This window comes from Vigna angularis, chromosome 3, assembly GCF_016808095.1.
Source record: "Vigna angularis cultivar LongXiaoDou No.4 chromosome 3, ASM1680809v1, whole genome shotgun sequence".
Lineage (NCBI taxonomy): Eukaryota > Viridiplantae > Streptophyta > Magnoliopsida > Fabales > Fabaceae > Vigna > Vigna angularis.
The window spans coordinates 20,040,150-20,054,844 of record NC_068972.1 but is presented as its reverse complement, the minus strand read 5'-3'; the positions used below and the strand labels follow the sequence as shown (position 1 = coordinate 20,054,844).

The 14,695-nt window shown below is 31.0% G+C and overlaps 1 protein-coding gene across 4 annotated transcripts; it reads right to left on the bottom strand.

Moving 5' to 3' along the window:
* Positions 1-1,042: 1,042 nt before the first annotated feature.
* Positions 1,043-7,310, bottom strand: LOC108324306 (uncharacterized). 4 transcript variants are annotated; one of them, XM_017557225.2, is made up of 13 exons: positions 7,069-7,309; positions 6,890-6,970; positions 6,721-6,810; positions 5,994-6,071; positions 5,825-5,899; positions 5,252-5,304; positions 4,509-4,659; positions 4,044-4,154; positions 2,935-3,064; positions 2,692-2,789; positions 1,821-1,959; positions 1,550-1,602; positions 1,043-1,369 (listed from the first exon to the last, which is right to left on the bottom strand). In XM_017557225.2, the coding sequence occupies exons 2-13, from the start codon at positions 6,932-6,934 to the stop codon at positions 1,277-1,279; spliced, it is 1,116 nt and encodes a 371-aa protein (XP_017412714.1). In that variant the 5' UTR covers positions 6,935-6,970; positions 7,069-7,309; the 3' UTR covers positions 1,043-1,276. The 4 variants fall into 4 exon arrangements, with proteins under 4 accessions (XP_017412714.1, XP_017412713.1, XP_052731574.1 ...); XM_017557224.2 differs by having other exon boundaries at positions 7,078-7,309; XM_052875614.1 differs by lacking the exon at positions 5,825-5,899 and having other exon boundaries at positions 7,078-7,310.
* Between the last annotated feature and the right edge of the window lie 7,385 nt (positions 7,311-14,695).

Below are 14,695 nucleotides of genomic sequence, written 5' to 3'. Positions count from 1 at the left end.
AATATAAATAAATAATAAATTGTGTCAAATATTTTTTCCTATAACTTTTCATGGTGAGTTTGTGAAGTGGATTACATTTCTAGTTTTTGTCTTTTCTGAAACATAGTTTTAGATTGCCTTTTCATTGTTTTGAAACACATGATCTTATTCATTCCTATAGGTCACTAAATCTATCGATTTAAACACAAGACTGTTTTTTGGATTTTTTTAAATCATAATATTACACATAGTTATGTATCATATGATTATAATAAAAAATTTTAAAAAATAGAAAACAAACATGATTAAAAACCGTGTTACGATTTTAGGAAAAATATAAAAAGCCAAAAAGGTGCTGCACTTCATCAATAAAAGAAAAAAAAAAGTAAAATAACCCTAAATTCGTACTTTTAAATATAATTTCTTTATTTAAAAATTGTGACTGTAAATAAAATTCTCCATAACCTCTTTTTTGTAAATTTGCTTATTTACGTAAAATATATAAATAGGTGCAACATTTTAAAAAAAATTGAGAGCGTCTTGCTAAGTAATCACTTTGAGGGTTTTTTTTTTTCAGTTTTAGTTTAGTGTTTTTCAATTTTCTATTAATTTAAGTAATCAATGATTCTTATTCGATTGAATTAATTTACTTTACTGTATACTTGTTTAAACTTTGAAGAACATAAATGAATTCTATGAATAGTAAATTTGTGAATTAACCTTTCATTTTTAATTATTTTTGTTTTTAATCTTCGTTTGTATTTTAATTCTATTTGAATTTTACTTAAATTCTAAAAATGTTTAAATTAGTATGCATAGAAAGAATATTAAAATTTAAATACAATACATATTTGTTTGTTGAGAATCAACCTATATTATACTCTATTACAAATTTTATAAAAACTTGAATGCTTTGATTTCAAAATAACATTGAAAATTAAGCATTACTTGAACCACTGAATGCCAATGTTTCTTCAAATTCTAAATAAAAAATAAGAACTCTAGGAAGAAAAGAAGCTAACAAAACAAGAAAAAGAAGCGAGAAGAATAACAAAAAGCAATCTTGATAGAGAAATACACTTTATTGCAAAAAGTAGATCTTAGTAACTTGGAACTTGACACACATTTTTATCAACATCTATACAATTTAAGTTACAATTAGCTACACTAAGACATACAAACACAAACATTTGAGCTGCATGATTAATTATAAACTGGAAGACAGCAGAAAAATTCCTACACTGAAGCCTTGTTTCTTGCATGATTAATCTAGGATTTAGATGAACTGTTTAGGACTCTATACTATACTCTCAGTAAAAGATGTCAGGTATGGATTGGTGCGGTATGGAAGGCCAGCACGAGCTCCAAGGGCTCTACATTTGGCAGCTGCCTGTAATTAGCATCAAAAGCAATCTTGATTATCTTCAAATTTCCAATTAAGTTGAACATAGAAAAGTATAAAAAAAACACGTGTGTTTCTCTATTGTTCTGTATTTGTGTACAACTTTTTGCATGTGATACCATTGATTACGTTATAAATCCAAATTAAGCCATCTCGTTTCTTGCTTACCACATAAGAAGCAAAAGGCAACATTTTTTTTGGTGGCAAGTTGGCACAGATCGCTGCAGATAAAATAACCACCATGTAAATTCTGAAATTGTAGCATCAAAGGAGCAAAACTAACAAGCCAGTGAACAAATGACATGATCAAAAGTTAGAGAGGGAAGAAGTGATGGATACAATAGAATTACGGTGAACAATATAACTCTATCTCTGAAATTGGGTAGAATCTGTATAGAGGAAAAAACAGAAAATTCCTATATGAAGAGATTGCGCTTACCATATAAAACAGCTCCTGTAAATGCATCCCCGGCACCTGTTGTATCAATAAGCTCTGATGGTGGAATCTTTTCAGTTGTCCCAAAATATAACCTCCCACACACAGATCCTATCCCTTCAGCTATTAATTTTGTAACTGGCTGGGAGGATTAAGCAAAAAGATCAATCCAAGAGGATTTTACATGAATATAATGCAACCAGACATTGTTTAGCCAACATTTACCGTAAATCAGAGTTATGAAAAATGGTGTTACAGGTATAGAAATTTTTAACCTCAATTAATAGAATGCTAGAAATTTCAAGTTCCATGACATTTGAATCAAAATGCCTTTGCAAAAAAGGTATCCCATCGCATACCTTTAGGTTGCCGATCATTTGATCAACATGAAAAGAAGTTTTGATCTGTACTTATCTTAATTGCCAAAGGATCAACTAACTCTCTTTCCACAATAAAAATAAGTTGTGTGCAAAAAGTCTCACAGTTTTTTTGCCATGTCCATATATCCATGGGAAAAGTATCAGTTGCTTTTGCAGTATTCTGTTAACCAATGTTATCTTGCCCCAGGAATACTAACCTAAATTAACTTTCTCCCATTTTGGACATTTAAAATGTGACTCTTTTTTGTCTGAACAATCTCTACCAGAAATATGTATATATCTACCAGTTGGACAAGCTCTTGTGCCATTTGATAAAACAGACAAGTCTTGTGTAAGTGACGACTTTGTACTAGTACTAGTAGTGTTTCATATGACAGATTATTAGAAGCAGTTCAGTCCATATACCTACAGGGTCCAATGGTTTAATAAATAAGAGAACACATTGCACAATCAGAGCTCACCTAGAATTTTAACAATAAATAGCAGGTTATTACCGAGGCTATGCAGGTTGGCATGGCTGTGCTATCGTCCTTTGTTTTTGTTAATGATGTTAAACAGGTGTCAACATCCATCTCTTCTACATGAGAACTCTCTGCCAGAAAGTAATTGCAACTTATGCTACAGAAGAATTTAATTGTAAAAAAAACTATTTATCCAGATACTACACTTTCTGCCTATTTTTTCATATGAATTCAACTTGATAGGGCCAAAAACAAGAAGTAAACAAGTATTTTTACCATCATCTACACACTTCTCAAGCATTATGCAGCCTTCTTTTCCCAAAGTTACAATTGCAAATTTAAGTCTTGGCAACCTTAAAATAATTGAAAGTAGTGCTCTTGGAATAGATGATGCCTCTGTCCAGGCCTGTCAAATTGTTACTCAAATCATAAATACAATTCATATAGAAAGAAATATCACACAAACAGTTCAACCAAGTAGAATAGAGAACCATACATGAAATAAAATAATGCCCAAACATTCAACCTTGTAAGGGTGAATGAATGAATAAAATGTTTCAGTTAGTTCTCTAACAACTTTAAAATCGAAAAAGATGAAATTAGGAAAGAATTCCTGAAAACAATGAAAGCTGATTTCATGGTTTCTAGTACAAATCTTTAAAATTAGGAAACAAATGGTGAAATTTTTGTAATTTTAAGTGAAAACAGAAAATGGAAACAGAACAGATTCTCTCAAAGTAAACGAGCCCTTAAAATGGTCACATGTTAGACTTGGAAGGAAATGGTTAGTGACAAGTTGTTCACTCACAGAACTGATCAACTATTGTCCATTACAGGCCCTGATTCACTAGTTATGTCTTATTTGATCTGATTTACCAGTTTTCCTTTACCTCCTCCTTTTAAATATCAGGTTGACCTGATTTTTAGGAATCCACATTAAACATATAGACCTGTAATAAATGATGTTAAGGCACATTCCTAACGTAGATCCAGCATGGGACAATCTGGTGGATGCCTTTAGAAAGAGGGTGGGGGATGCATACACCATGCATGTTACATAATCCTCTTTTTTTATGCTTTATGATGTAACATGTATGATATGCCCTAAAGCAAGTCCCAAGTTCTACTCTACAAGGAGGTCCTTCCACATGTTAGATAGGAACAAACTCATATTTCCATTTTATTATAAGCTTTAAATAGTTTTCCTAGAGTATTCTTCTGACTATAGGACAAACAATTTGAATTTGCAAAAGAAAATTGATTAAATAGTTCTCCTAGGTCCTTCTGACTATAAGACAAACAATTTTGAATTTGAAAAGGACTCACAGGTCCCAAGTATTTGAGATATTCTTGGATTCTACTTCATGATAGTTTGAGTAACTTGCCTTTGGAAAATTTTCAGAACATACAACATAATCAGCCAATCCAAGGAGGTCGTTCAACCCTTCCCTAGGCCTTTCAGCATCAATCAAGATAGATATATTCTGGCGAAATGCCTGAAAGGACAAAATATAATTAAATTTAGCTTATGTTTCACCAAAATGCTTTCTCTTCAAATGTCAAAAGCAATCACATTAAGGACAACATTTGTGAGTCTAGTAATGATTCATTTACAGATGCATAATCAGGTGTATTTTCACAATACTTTATACAAAAAAGGGATTTGAAGTTTTCTATCCTAATTACGAGGCTTATGATCTGTTATTTTATATCACTGCTGGTATTTGAATCAGTAACCATAATAAGTATTGACAGCAGTCACAAATTTGACTTGAGCACAAATCTAATGAGAATAATTCTATATGGAAGTTCGCATTACCCAAACTAGGTAACAACTAAGATGTAATTACCTCTTGAGCAATGACAAGAGCACTGTCAGTCATCCTTGCATCAAAATAGACCACTCTTGCTCCATCCAGTGCAGACAACAAATTGGCTTTTGGAAGATCAGCTGGAACCATTGGAGGGTATCCTGGGGTGAATATACATGTCCTTGTTTTCCTGAATGTTTAAATTTCCAGGTTTAATCATTTTGCACACCTGAATCAATCAGGTACAAGGAGTCATTTAAATCATTTCAGTTAGGCATGACAATTTATCAAGAAAGAAACTTTCATATGAAGATATTATTCTACTGTATTTCCATCATGTTCTTGCAAATGTCCACTGTAATGTATAAATTGCAAATATAAACAAAGAAGAATGTTGAGTCACTGTTAACCTCACAACTTTAATCTAGTTTTATCATTATTTCAAAAGAAATTTAGATAAAGGAACGAAACTTAAATGCAATTTTCTTAAATTCTTAGTGTTGTTCTCTGGTGAAAATTAACTAAAAAATTAGAATTTTACCTGATCCATGTAATGATACTTTGGAGGTTAAAAATATATAATGCAGATTAAAGTGAAACTTTAATTCTGACTAAAGAACAACACGAACAATAGTTAAAGAACTGCATTAAAGTTTTGTGCTTACAAAAATGTCATTGTCAAAACTTTCATTTTTCAAGCCCATCAAGTGAGAAAATGTACAGACTTAGCCAAGATAATAAACATAGATCTTGTTTAAAAATTGTTTAAGTACGTCACATACGTTTGGCTGTCAACAATGATGTAGCTAAAGGGTGAAGTCCCTTCCTCCGAGACCTGAAAAGAAATGGAAAAAAGAATCAATGAAAGAACACCCTCAAAATAGAGATTGGGTTGAGCACTGTTTTGCTTGCCACAACCAAGAGCAAATGACAAAAGGATAAAGTGCCATTTACAACCTTTTTCATGAATTTATTCATACTGCTATTACAGACCAAGTAGCAAGTTATGCAACCAAAAATAAGAGTATTTTATTATGATTCAACAACTACATGTATAAAGGAAAAAAAGCATTAGAAGAGTCAATCTTCATAGCACTATCAAAATCGATGGTCAAAAGACTAAAGTTAACTAAAATTGTATCTCACAAGATATGATTTCTATATATATATATATGTGTGTGTGTGTGTGTGTTATATGTATGTATGTATGTATATACAAGGTTTAATTACTTTTACTAAAAATATTCTTGCTTTTGTTTCCTTTTTCCTTTTTTCCTTTTGTAAGAGGAAGAGCATCCAGGTGCTTGTAACTCTCTGCTCTTCAGACTAACAAAAAAACATCGACATATACATACCACTAAAAAAGAGGTATCCACCCCTTCAGCCTCTAGTTCCTCCATCATACTCTTACCCGGAGCATCATTTGAAACCTAGAGATTTCAAATTGCATAATCATAAGAAATTAACCCCAATCATGATGTTTAGTACTCTATCATAAGCTTATGTCATGCAAACAAGAGAAACCTTAGAAATTATTCTTGGCTTTAAGCCCAAACGGGCAGCACATGTCATAGTATTTCCAGTGTTTCCACCACCTTGGACCTGCCAAACCAAAAATGGCACAAAAAATTAATCACCCTTATCATCACATTACCAATGTTAGGAAGTGCTCAGTCTGGAAAAGTAATTTTAAAAAACAAGAAATAATAATTTTTCATGTTTAAAAAGTAAAAGAAAAAAGATATCCACCGTGAATTTGCCCGAGTTAAAACAGAAAAATTCTGAAAAATATATAGAAGTAGTGCTACTCAAGCAAGAATGATAATGTTTATCCATAATAATTCAGTACTATACAGTAAAAAGCAACAATTAAATTAAAATTTGCCACACATTATAATTAAAGTTGTGATCAGGATGACATTATTTTAAATAAACAAAGGCAAATTATTTTATCTATTTAAGTTGTAAAAGGAAAAAATAGTGGTCCACTCTACCGACAGTGAGTGGGTAGAGTTGGTTACATGGTTTTGTTACTGTTAAAGTCAACGTCAAAAAGTTTTTCAGGACCCAGAAGCCAAAACCATATAATTTTAATTTTAATTAATGATGCTTGGTGTGATGTGCTCAAAGTTATCACAAATCTGAGGTGTTGAAAAGGCAGAATAGTAACCATGATAGCATCAAGGATAATAACAATAATAGAAGAAAGAGGAAAGAAAAGAGCGTGAGTGGAAGCTAGAGAAGGAAAAACCTTGAATTCAGTGGTTCTGATCTTGGCATCAGGTTTAGGAAAAACTGGCACTACTGCCAGAAAATCCACCCCAACCCCACCAAACCCCACCTGCCAAATAAACATAACACTCATAAATTGAATTGAGAAGAATCACAATGAGAATTAGAATGGTAGTAATCATGCTCACAATGATGGGGGTTTCAAGGAGAGGAAGAACAGAATCAGAAGACATTATTTGGGTTCCAAAGTTTAGTTTCTGTTCTTCAGCCTGGGAAAAGTTAGCAATCATATCATATATCATCGTACAATATGCTATATTTATAAGACCAAGAACGTGAGATGAGAGATGAGTGTACGTCAATCTACCAGACAAACCTTGTAATGATGGTAGCAAAAGAGTGGCAAATGGTGAGGAAAAGTAGAAGGTGTATGTGAAGATGAAGAGAGCAGATAGTGAAAACAATAGGAAAAGGGTTTTTAATTTTTGACTGTGAAATCGTTGTCACTATTAAGGATTTTGGTTTGGTATAGGTCCTGCTAAGATTGACTTCTGAAAAATCGACGTTACCCTTTGTAAGGGTTTGATTTTCTGAATTTCATCCCTTTGATTTTTCTTTTCAAATGGTGCAATTCATTTGAATTCAAGGATAGGGGTAGTCATTATTGCTTCAGTTTTTTTAATTAATGTACCTCTTTTTTGGAAAACTTTTGTTTTAGAGAATTGATGTGAAATTAATTTAATATTGTAAATTTAACTGAAAGTTTCCTGTAAAGTTCTTTGGACTAACTTTCCCAACTACTACCTTTTGAAATTTTATTTATATTATATATTTGACTCGGTCTTATTATTTTAAAGGTAAATGGTCTGTCTAATATAAATAAATAATTATATATTTTATTTTAGTATAATTATTTTAATTTTATTTTAATTTGTATTAATAATTAATATAATTCATGACGTATTTTAACTTTAAAATTAGTACGTGTATTTGTTAAGACAAATTAAAATTAACATGTGATTAATTTTAAAAGAACAATATATATCTTAAATTTACAAAATAAAAAATAAAAAGAGTAAAATAATCCTTAAATATTTATTATATATTAAAATTAATTTTTCTTTTAATAAATATGAGTAATAGTTACTAAGGATTAAATATATGTTAATTATTTCTATTATTAACATATTTCAAACGAAATTAATATAATTAAAACTTTGTATTAAATTATAATTTCTTAATATATTAGAAAAAGTAGAGATACCAGTACTTATTTTAGTACATCAAACTATTTATACTTATATTAAAAAAATTTCGAACTTAATACTATATATATATATATATATATATATATGTGTGTGTGTGTGTGTGTTTTACTGTAAATATTTGTATGAGACTAACAAAAATAAATTAAGTATTATGCATTATTCACATGAACTTATGCATTCAACTTTATAGAAAAAATTTTTGTTCAACTTTCTTAAAAAATACAAAAAAGAAAAACTTCATTTTGAATTATAAAAGAAGACTTAAGTAAATTACTTTTAAAAAATACTTTAATCATAAAAGTATTTGTTGTTTAATGTTCTCATTAATTAAATGTTAGAACATATTAAAATATATAATGTTTTGAGTCCTTAATTATATACTATAACATATTTACTGGATTATAAATTTAAAATATGAGCTTTATAAGATTTTATATTAAAGTTTAATATTATTAGAATAAAAACATTTTTTAAAACTTAAAAATAAATTATAAAAATACGAATCTTATAAATATTAGTATTTAAACAAAAGTTATGAAATTTTAAGATTAACATAACATAAAATAAAAAATAAATTAATATTTGATGACAATCCTTCATGCAGAGACAGTCGTAGGCAATCGTTTTCAACGAATAATACATTACTAGCTAAATAATTGACTTCATTTTTGGGGCGACGTGGTGGTTGATTGCAATGCTCCATCCACCACTTCTACATCTCTCTTATTTATTTCACTATATTTTATTTTTAATCCAAAAATAATAATTTAACAATATGAGTGGTAATATTATTTCATAAATAGATTTTGTGGGCAACTTAAGCTTTTTCTGATGGTTTAATTTATTAAAATGCTATTGTAAAATATATAAAATTGTTACCTTAAAATTTTCATAATTTTCGTCGAGATAAGACTAAACATTTATATTTAATAGTGTGTGAAACACTGAAATTTGTTTTTAATATATATAGTTTTTTAATGAAATTACTTAGAGTTAAAATTTAATTTACAGACCTCTCTAATACAATAATATTTACCATGCATGCATAATATTTAAATGAGATACTTATTAGTTGTATGTGATCCTATATAATTTTACATACAATTAAGTACCCTATACAAAAATTCACTCAACGTTTTTAATTTTATTTTCTTTTTAGTTTTGATTAGTTCAATGCTTTATTTCCAAATGTTATAGTTAATATTGATCCCTATTTTCATAAATTAGATTTAAAATTCTTGATAGTTGAAATTGATGATGAATAGATGAAAGATAGTTTGTTTGTTTTGTATAGGTAAGAATAGTGATAGTCTCTTCTCAAATTAGATTGAGCTAAAGGAAGAAGATGAAGCTATGAAGTTGAAAGTGGTACAGAAGTAATGGAGATGGAGAGAATGGGTTTCAGTTTGGAGGTTTAAGTGATGAAATGGAAATAATTAATGATGTTCTTAGAGGTTAGGCCAACTCTAGATAGTGGTGGCTAAAGGAACCTCATGTGATGTTCTAGTCATGACTTAGAGAAGTTAAGAATGACTCAAAATTTTGACAACATCTCATTACAAATCTCAAAGTGGATTTACAAGGAAGGTGGGGGACACCACTTATAGATGAAGGTGTCTCCAAAGTAGACCAAAACCCTAAAATATTATCTTGCACCAAATCCTAAAAATCCTATCTTGGTAAATGAGAGCTTGACATGTGCACTTTAACTTTTAGAAAAACTCTTCACTCATAAACTGTCATGTGAAAAGTAATTTCAACAAAAGTTTCTCTACTAGAAAAAGGACACATGGTCACTACCTTTGTAAAAAAACTATCCACTAAGCGCTTGTCATATAGAAAACCACTTTAGCAAAAAAATTTCCACTAAAAAAAATGACACACGACCACTATTATTGAAAGAAAACTCTTCACTTAAAGTTTGTCATCTGGTCACCATGTCTCATGTGCGATACCTTCCATCAAGCTAGGGTTACAAAACTAGCCACCCAAGAATAACTTATTCTAGATATAAATATTGCACTACAACTTAAGCAAGATTGTTCAAAAACTTTATACTGCTCGACCCTTAATATAAAACCTAAAAAGAAATCCTACATTATCGAACCCTTAGCATAAGGTCTAGAAATACTCCATGATGGTCCAAGAGAAAGAGATTTGCTTCACCTTTCATATATAATTCTAACTCTTCTTGAATGTGCTTGGGTCATGGTTATATATGTCATCACTTACTCCCTTTTCAAAATGATTTCACATTAAATCTTCAAGTTGTCATGTGAAAATCTTTCTCCTTTTGGAGATGTTTGGATTTCTTCCCCTACGGTCAAATATCCTTTTACAAAAAAAAAAAAACAAGAGACAAAAGTAAGTGTTATTAGAATAATCATCCAGATCATATAGCTCCCAAGGATCATACACCTTTGGTTAAATGAATGATCAAAGCATTACAATTTGGGAACATTTCCTTTTAAGATCTTGTTTGCCTTGTGTTGAATGCTTGTCCTTTTGGAGTGATTTTCCTTTTCAACACAATGTCTTATTTGGTTTTGTCTTTCCTTTCTACTAAAGGAAGATGGAAATAAGACATATTTTGAATCTACACACAAGCCTTTGGCCTTTAACTTGAGTATTCTTTTGTTGAGGTATTTATTGGTCTTGTGTGTCTTACTTTTACACTTTGAACATTTGATTTCATTATTTTTTTGTAAGTGTCGTCTCTTTCTTTTTATATCTTCTTTCACATTTGTACTTGTCTCTTCCACTTGAGAAGGTGTGAGATGATGAAGTACAAAATTTTTATCCTTGTAGGTGAAGGTTATCTCATTGGTATAGTCATGGTGTATAGTTTCCTTTTAAAAAAGTCAAGGCCTTCTTGATGGAAACCTCTTCAAGCAACTTGATGAAGCATCCATGGAGATGAAGAAAGATGAGCGAAAGCCATAAATTGATGAAGGAAGATAGGCATGTAGAACGGGTTTTGGGATGCTCTTGAAGGAGGTTAGGCCAACCTATAAGTAAAGGGTTAGGAAGAGTCTTTTTATAAGACAAAGTGAACTTAGAAGAAAAGAAAATGCATTTTGGCATAATGTCTCTAGTGTTTATTTCCAAGTTCAAAATTACAAAGGGTAGATCACTCTTTTTATGGGTGAAGGAATGACTTTAGAAAAGACTAAATATCATGAATCTAAAAGAGGTACATTAAACTAACAAAGGTTCTTGAAGCTTCTCATGTCCAAGTTCAAAGAATGTGAGCCTTCCTTGAATCTTTGGCCAAGTGCATGCATGAGAGCCTTTCCATCCAATCAACCAAGTTCTAGAATGACAGCTCTAAACTATGCTGACTTTTTGACTCATATATTTCTCCACGAAACTCCAAATGAGTTTATTGTTTTTTGTTGAAAACTAGACTCAAAGGAATTTCATTTGACTATAAGCACATATTTTTTGTACCTCTCATATGGATGCAATTAAATCTTCAAAATCGTCGTTTACTAAGCTCTCTGGATGGATAGGTCATTGGCCCAAATATAAAGCCCAAAAGAAAGATATATGTATATATTTATAAGACTTAAGAGAAGGGAAAAACAAGTTTGAAACACCATCTCTACAAGATTATAGTCCTTCTTCTTCTTCCATCTTCCTAACTCTGGTTCAAGTTTTAGCTCCCTGGATGGATTTCTGTCAAACTCCCTATATGAGTTTCCATCATACCCCCCTCTTGAAAATGATTTATCCTCATATCAGAAAGGTATTGAAGGGACCACAACTTCAAGTTGTTTATTTCCTCCAAGATTAATGATGTACTTGCAATAACCATCAAACAAAAGTTGAATGAGTTTTTGTACCATGTAAATGTATATCTAAAGTAAAGAACTAAAGTCTTTTTGTATTTTTGAAATTACTTTCCTTTACAAAATTTAAAACTTCTTTTTCATTAGAATAAAAGTCATACAGGCTTCCAGTATGTTGATCTTTCAAAACCATTATTCTTTTTTAAGGACACTCAAAAGAAATGTTCCCTCTTTCAAAGAACTTTAAGCATTGAACACCTCTTATTCTAGTTTCTTTACATTTTTGTCTACCTTGAGTTATTTGTAACTTGTTAGGAAACAATAACTCAAAGTGTGATTTTTCATAAGTTATTAAGGAGTTAAAAATAATGGGGAGTGAAAGTGCAGTTAAAAGATTTTCTAAAGTAAAGGTTGGAATCAAGAAATGAGAAGCATTAATGAAATGGTAAGAGTTCAAAGATTGGAAAACTCCTTTTAAAAGTCTTGACTCAATTATAATTGTGGGAGTATGAAATGCCTTGAGTAGAACTTATTCTTGGAGTAAGATTTCTCCCTTCTCCTTTTCTCTCATCTCAATCTCTTCTTTTTCATTCTCCTTCCTTTTTGTTCTTTCATTTTCTTCTTTCTCTTTATTTTCTCTCTTCTCCCTTTCTCTTCTTTCATTTTCTTCTTTCATTTTCTTCTTTCTCTTTCTTTTCTCTCTCCTCGCTTTCTCTTGTCTTATTTTCTTCTTTCTCTTTCTTTTCTCTCTCCTCCCTTTCTCTTCTAGTTTTCTTCTCTCTAACTCTTCTAACTTCTTCCACTCTTGCTTTTAGGATCTCCTCTTCTATAACTTTTAGGGCTTCTTCAACTCTAGCTTCTTTAACTCTAGGTCTTATTTCCTCTTCTCTAGCTCATAGAGCTTCTTTCTCTTTTTCTTTCAAAGCTAGTTGCATTTGCTCCTCTTTTTCTCTTGATCTTTTAGCTAGATGTGTTTGTTACTCTTTCTTTCTTTCAATATATCTCTTCTCTCCTTATCCCTCAAGAACTTCTCAACTTTCTCTTTAAACTTTTTCTCTTTACAAAAGAATTATTTTTCACTTCTACTACTTTCTCTATTTCTCACCATGAGTTCTCTCTTTTCATGTTTAAGCTCTTGATTTTTCTTGAAAGAAGGTGGAACAAATTTTCTTCTCACGCATGCTCTTAGATCATCCCAATCCTTAATTGGTGTTTTTTTACCATTTTCAACACCATACTCTCTTTGACACCACCAATCACATGCATGCCCTATAAACTTAGAAGAACACAACCAAACTATATGATACTTACTACACTTAATAATGAATGGATAAAGTTTTCAACCTTTTTTTCCCAAGCTAAGTATGACACTGCATATCTCAAACACCTTTTGTAAAGCATATAATGGTTTTATACCATCTAATAATCATATGTTGAATGTTTTACTAAACGATGCATTTATTAATGAGTTGACATATGATAAAATATTTTGAACACACATTTCGGCCTAATGCTTATCAACATTCAAAATATTTAATGCATATACGATAAAGTGTTTTAATGCTTGTATACCTTGTTCTAGATACTTTTGCATATCACAAAAGCATAAAGATTTGATAAAAAAAATCATTACACCCAAGAAAAAGACGTTGAGAGATATGAAGAACATTTTGGGAATGTTTCCCTTGAAGACTTATGCTCTGACACATCGTACAAGCTCTAGTTTGATAAAGGCTATGACAAAGCACTATACCTCAGCAAAGTAGACTTCAATCTAATTTCTCTGTCTAACGATCATTTATGAAGAAAAACTATATATATATAGACAGAAGCTTGAAAAGAAAATGAGAAGGATAATATAGTGAACTCGTGAACGCTCAAACAAGCTTATTATTGTTTTATATCGTTTGAAGCTAAATCTTTCTAGAGAAAGAACCTTAGTAGAATCTCATATTGCTTTGTATTATTTTTATCCTTTCTTTGAGAGTTGTTAATCTGTATTTACTCTCAACACTGACTGTGTTGTACATTCTGAAGAGAATTATAACACTTGGTGTTTAGGATAGTTGAGTTAAACAATCGAGACACTTGTCTAGGGTTGAACCAAAAGTGGTTAGAATACTTGTATAACAAGAGTTGTTAAACTCAAACTAGTCGTGTTGGCTAGATGAACCAGGAGTGATGTTAATATTCATTGTAAACCTGAAAAGGTAAAACTTATGTAATCTTCTTAAAGATTAGTAAAACCCCTTAAGAGTTCTTAAGAGAGAACTAGACGTAACTCAATTTGAGTGAATCAGTATAAAATTTATGTTTTATTGATTTGCTCTTTGAAACATTTTCCATATACATACTTCATAAAAATCAGCGTCTAAATATCATATTTAAAATATATATCTCTTACGATACATTAGACATTGCTTTGTGAAAGAATTTTAAAAATATTATTCACCCCTCCCCGTCTAGTGTTTCCCTATGATTTCAAACTTGAGTTATATTGTGGTCAGAATTCAAGTTTAATGGGGCAGTGAATATCAAAGCATCCCCCCTCTTTCTCTTCTCTAGTTCCTTAATCAGTAACATCTTCCATTCCTACTACTGCTGCAACATCTTCCTTCCTCTTCCTTAACTGATGCTTCCCTTTTCTGCTCATCCTGACCTTGCATTTGTGGTCCAAGTCCTTCTGTTGTACCTTCTCCTGCATTGTTGTGAGTTGCAGGTTGTTCATCATCTGCTCCAACACCACTAGTCTCTCCCCGAAAGAAGGGACTATCTCGAGCCATGAGACGAAGACTTTTAATTGCTCTGGGGTTATGTAGTGGACCGGTCTATGGTTACTCTGCTCAAAGAATTCAAATAAAATATGGTGGAGGGCTATTTGATCCCTATAAGACCCAGCTAGCTATTATTGCATATAGGTAATTCTTGCCATTAT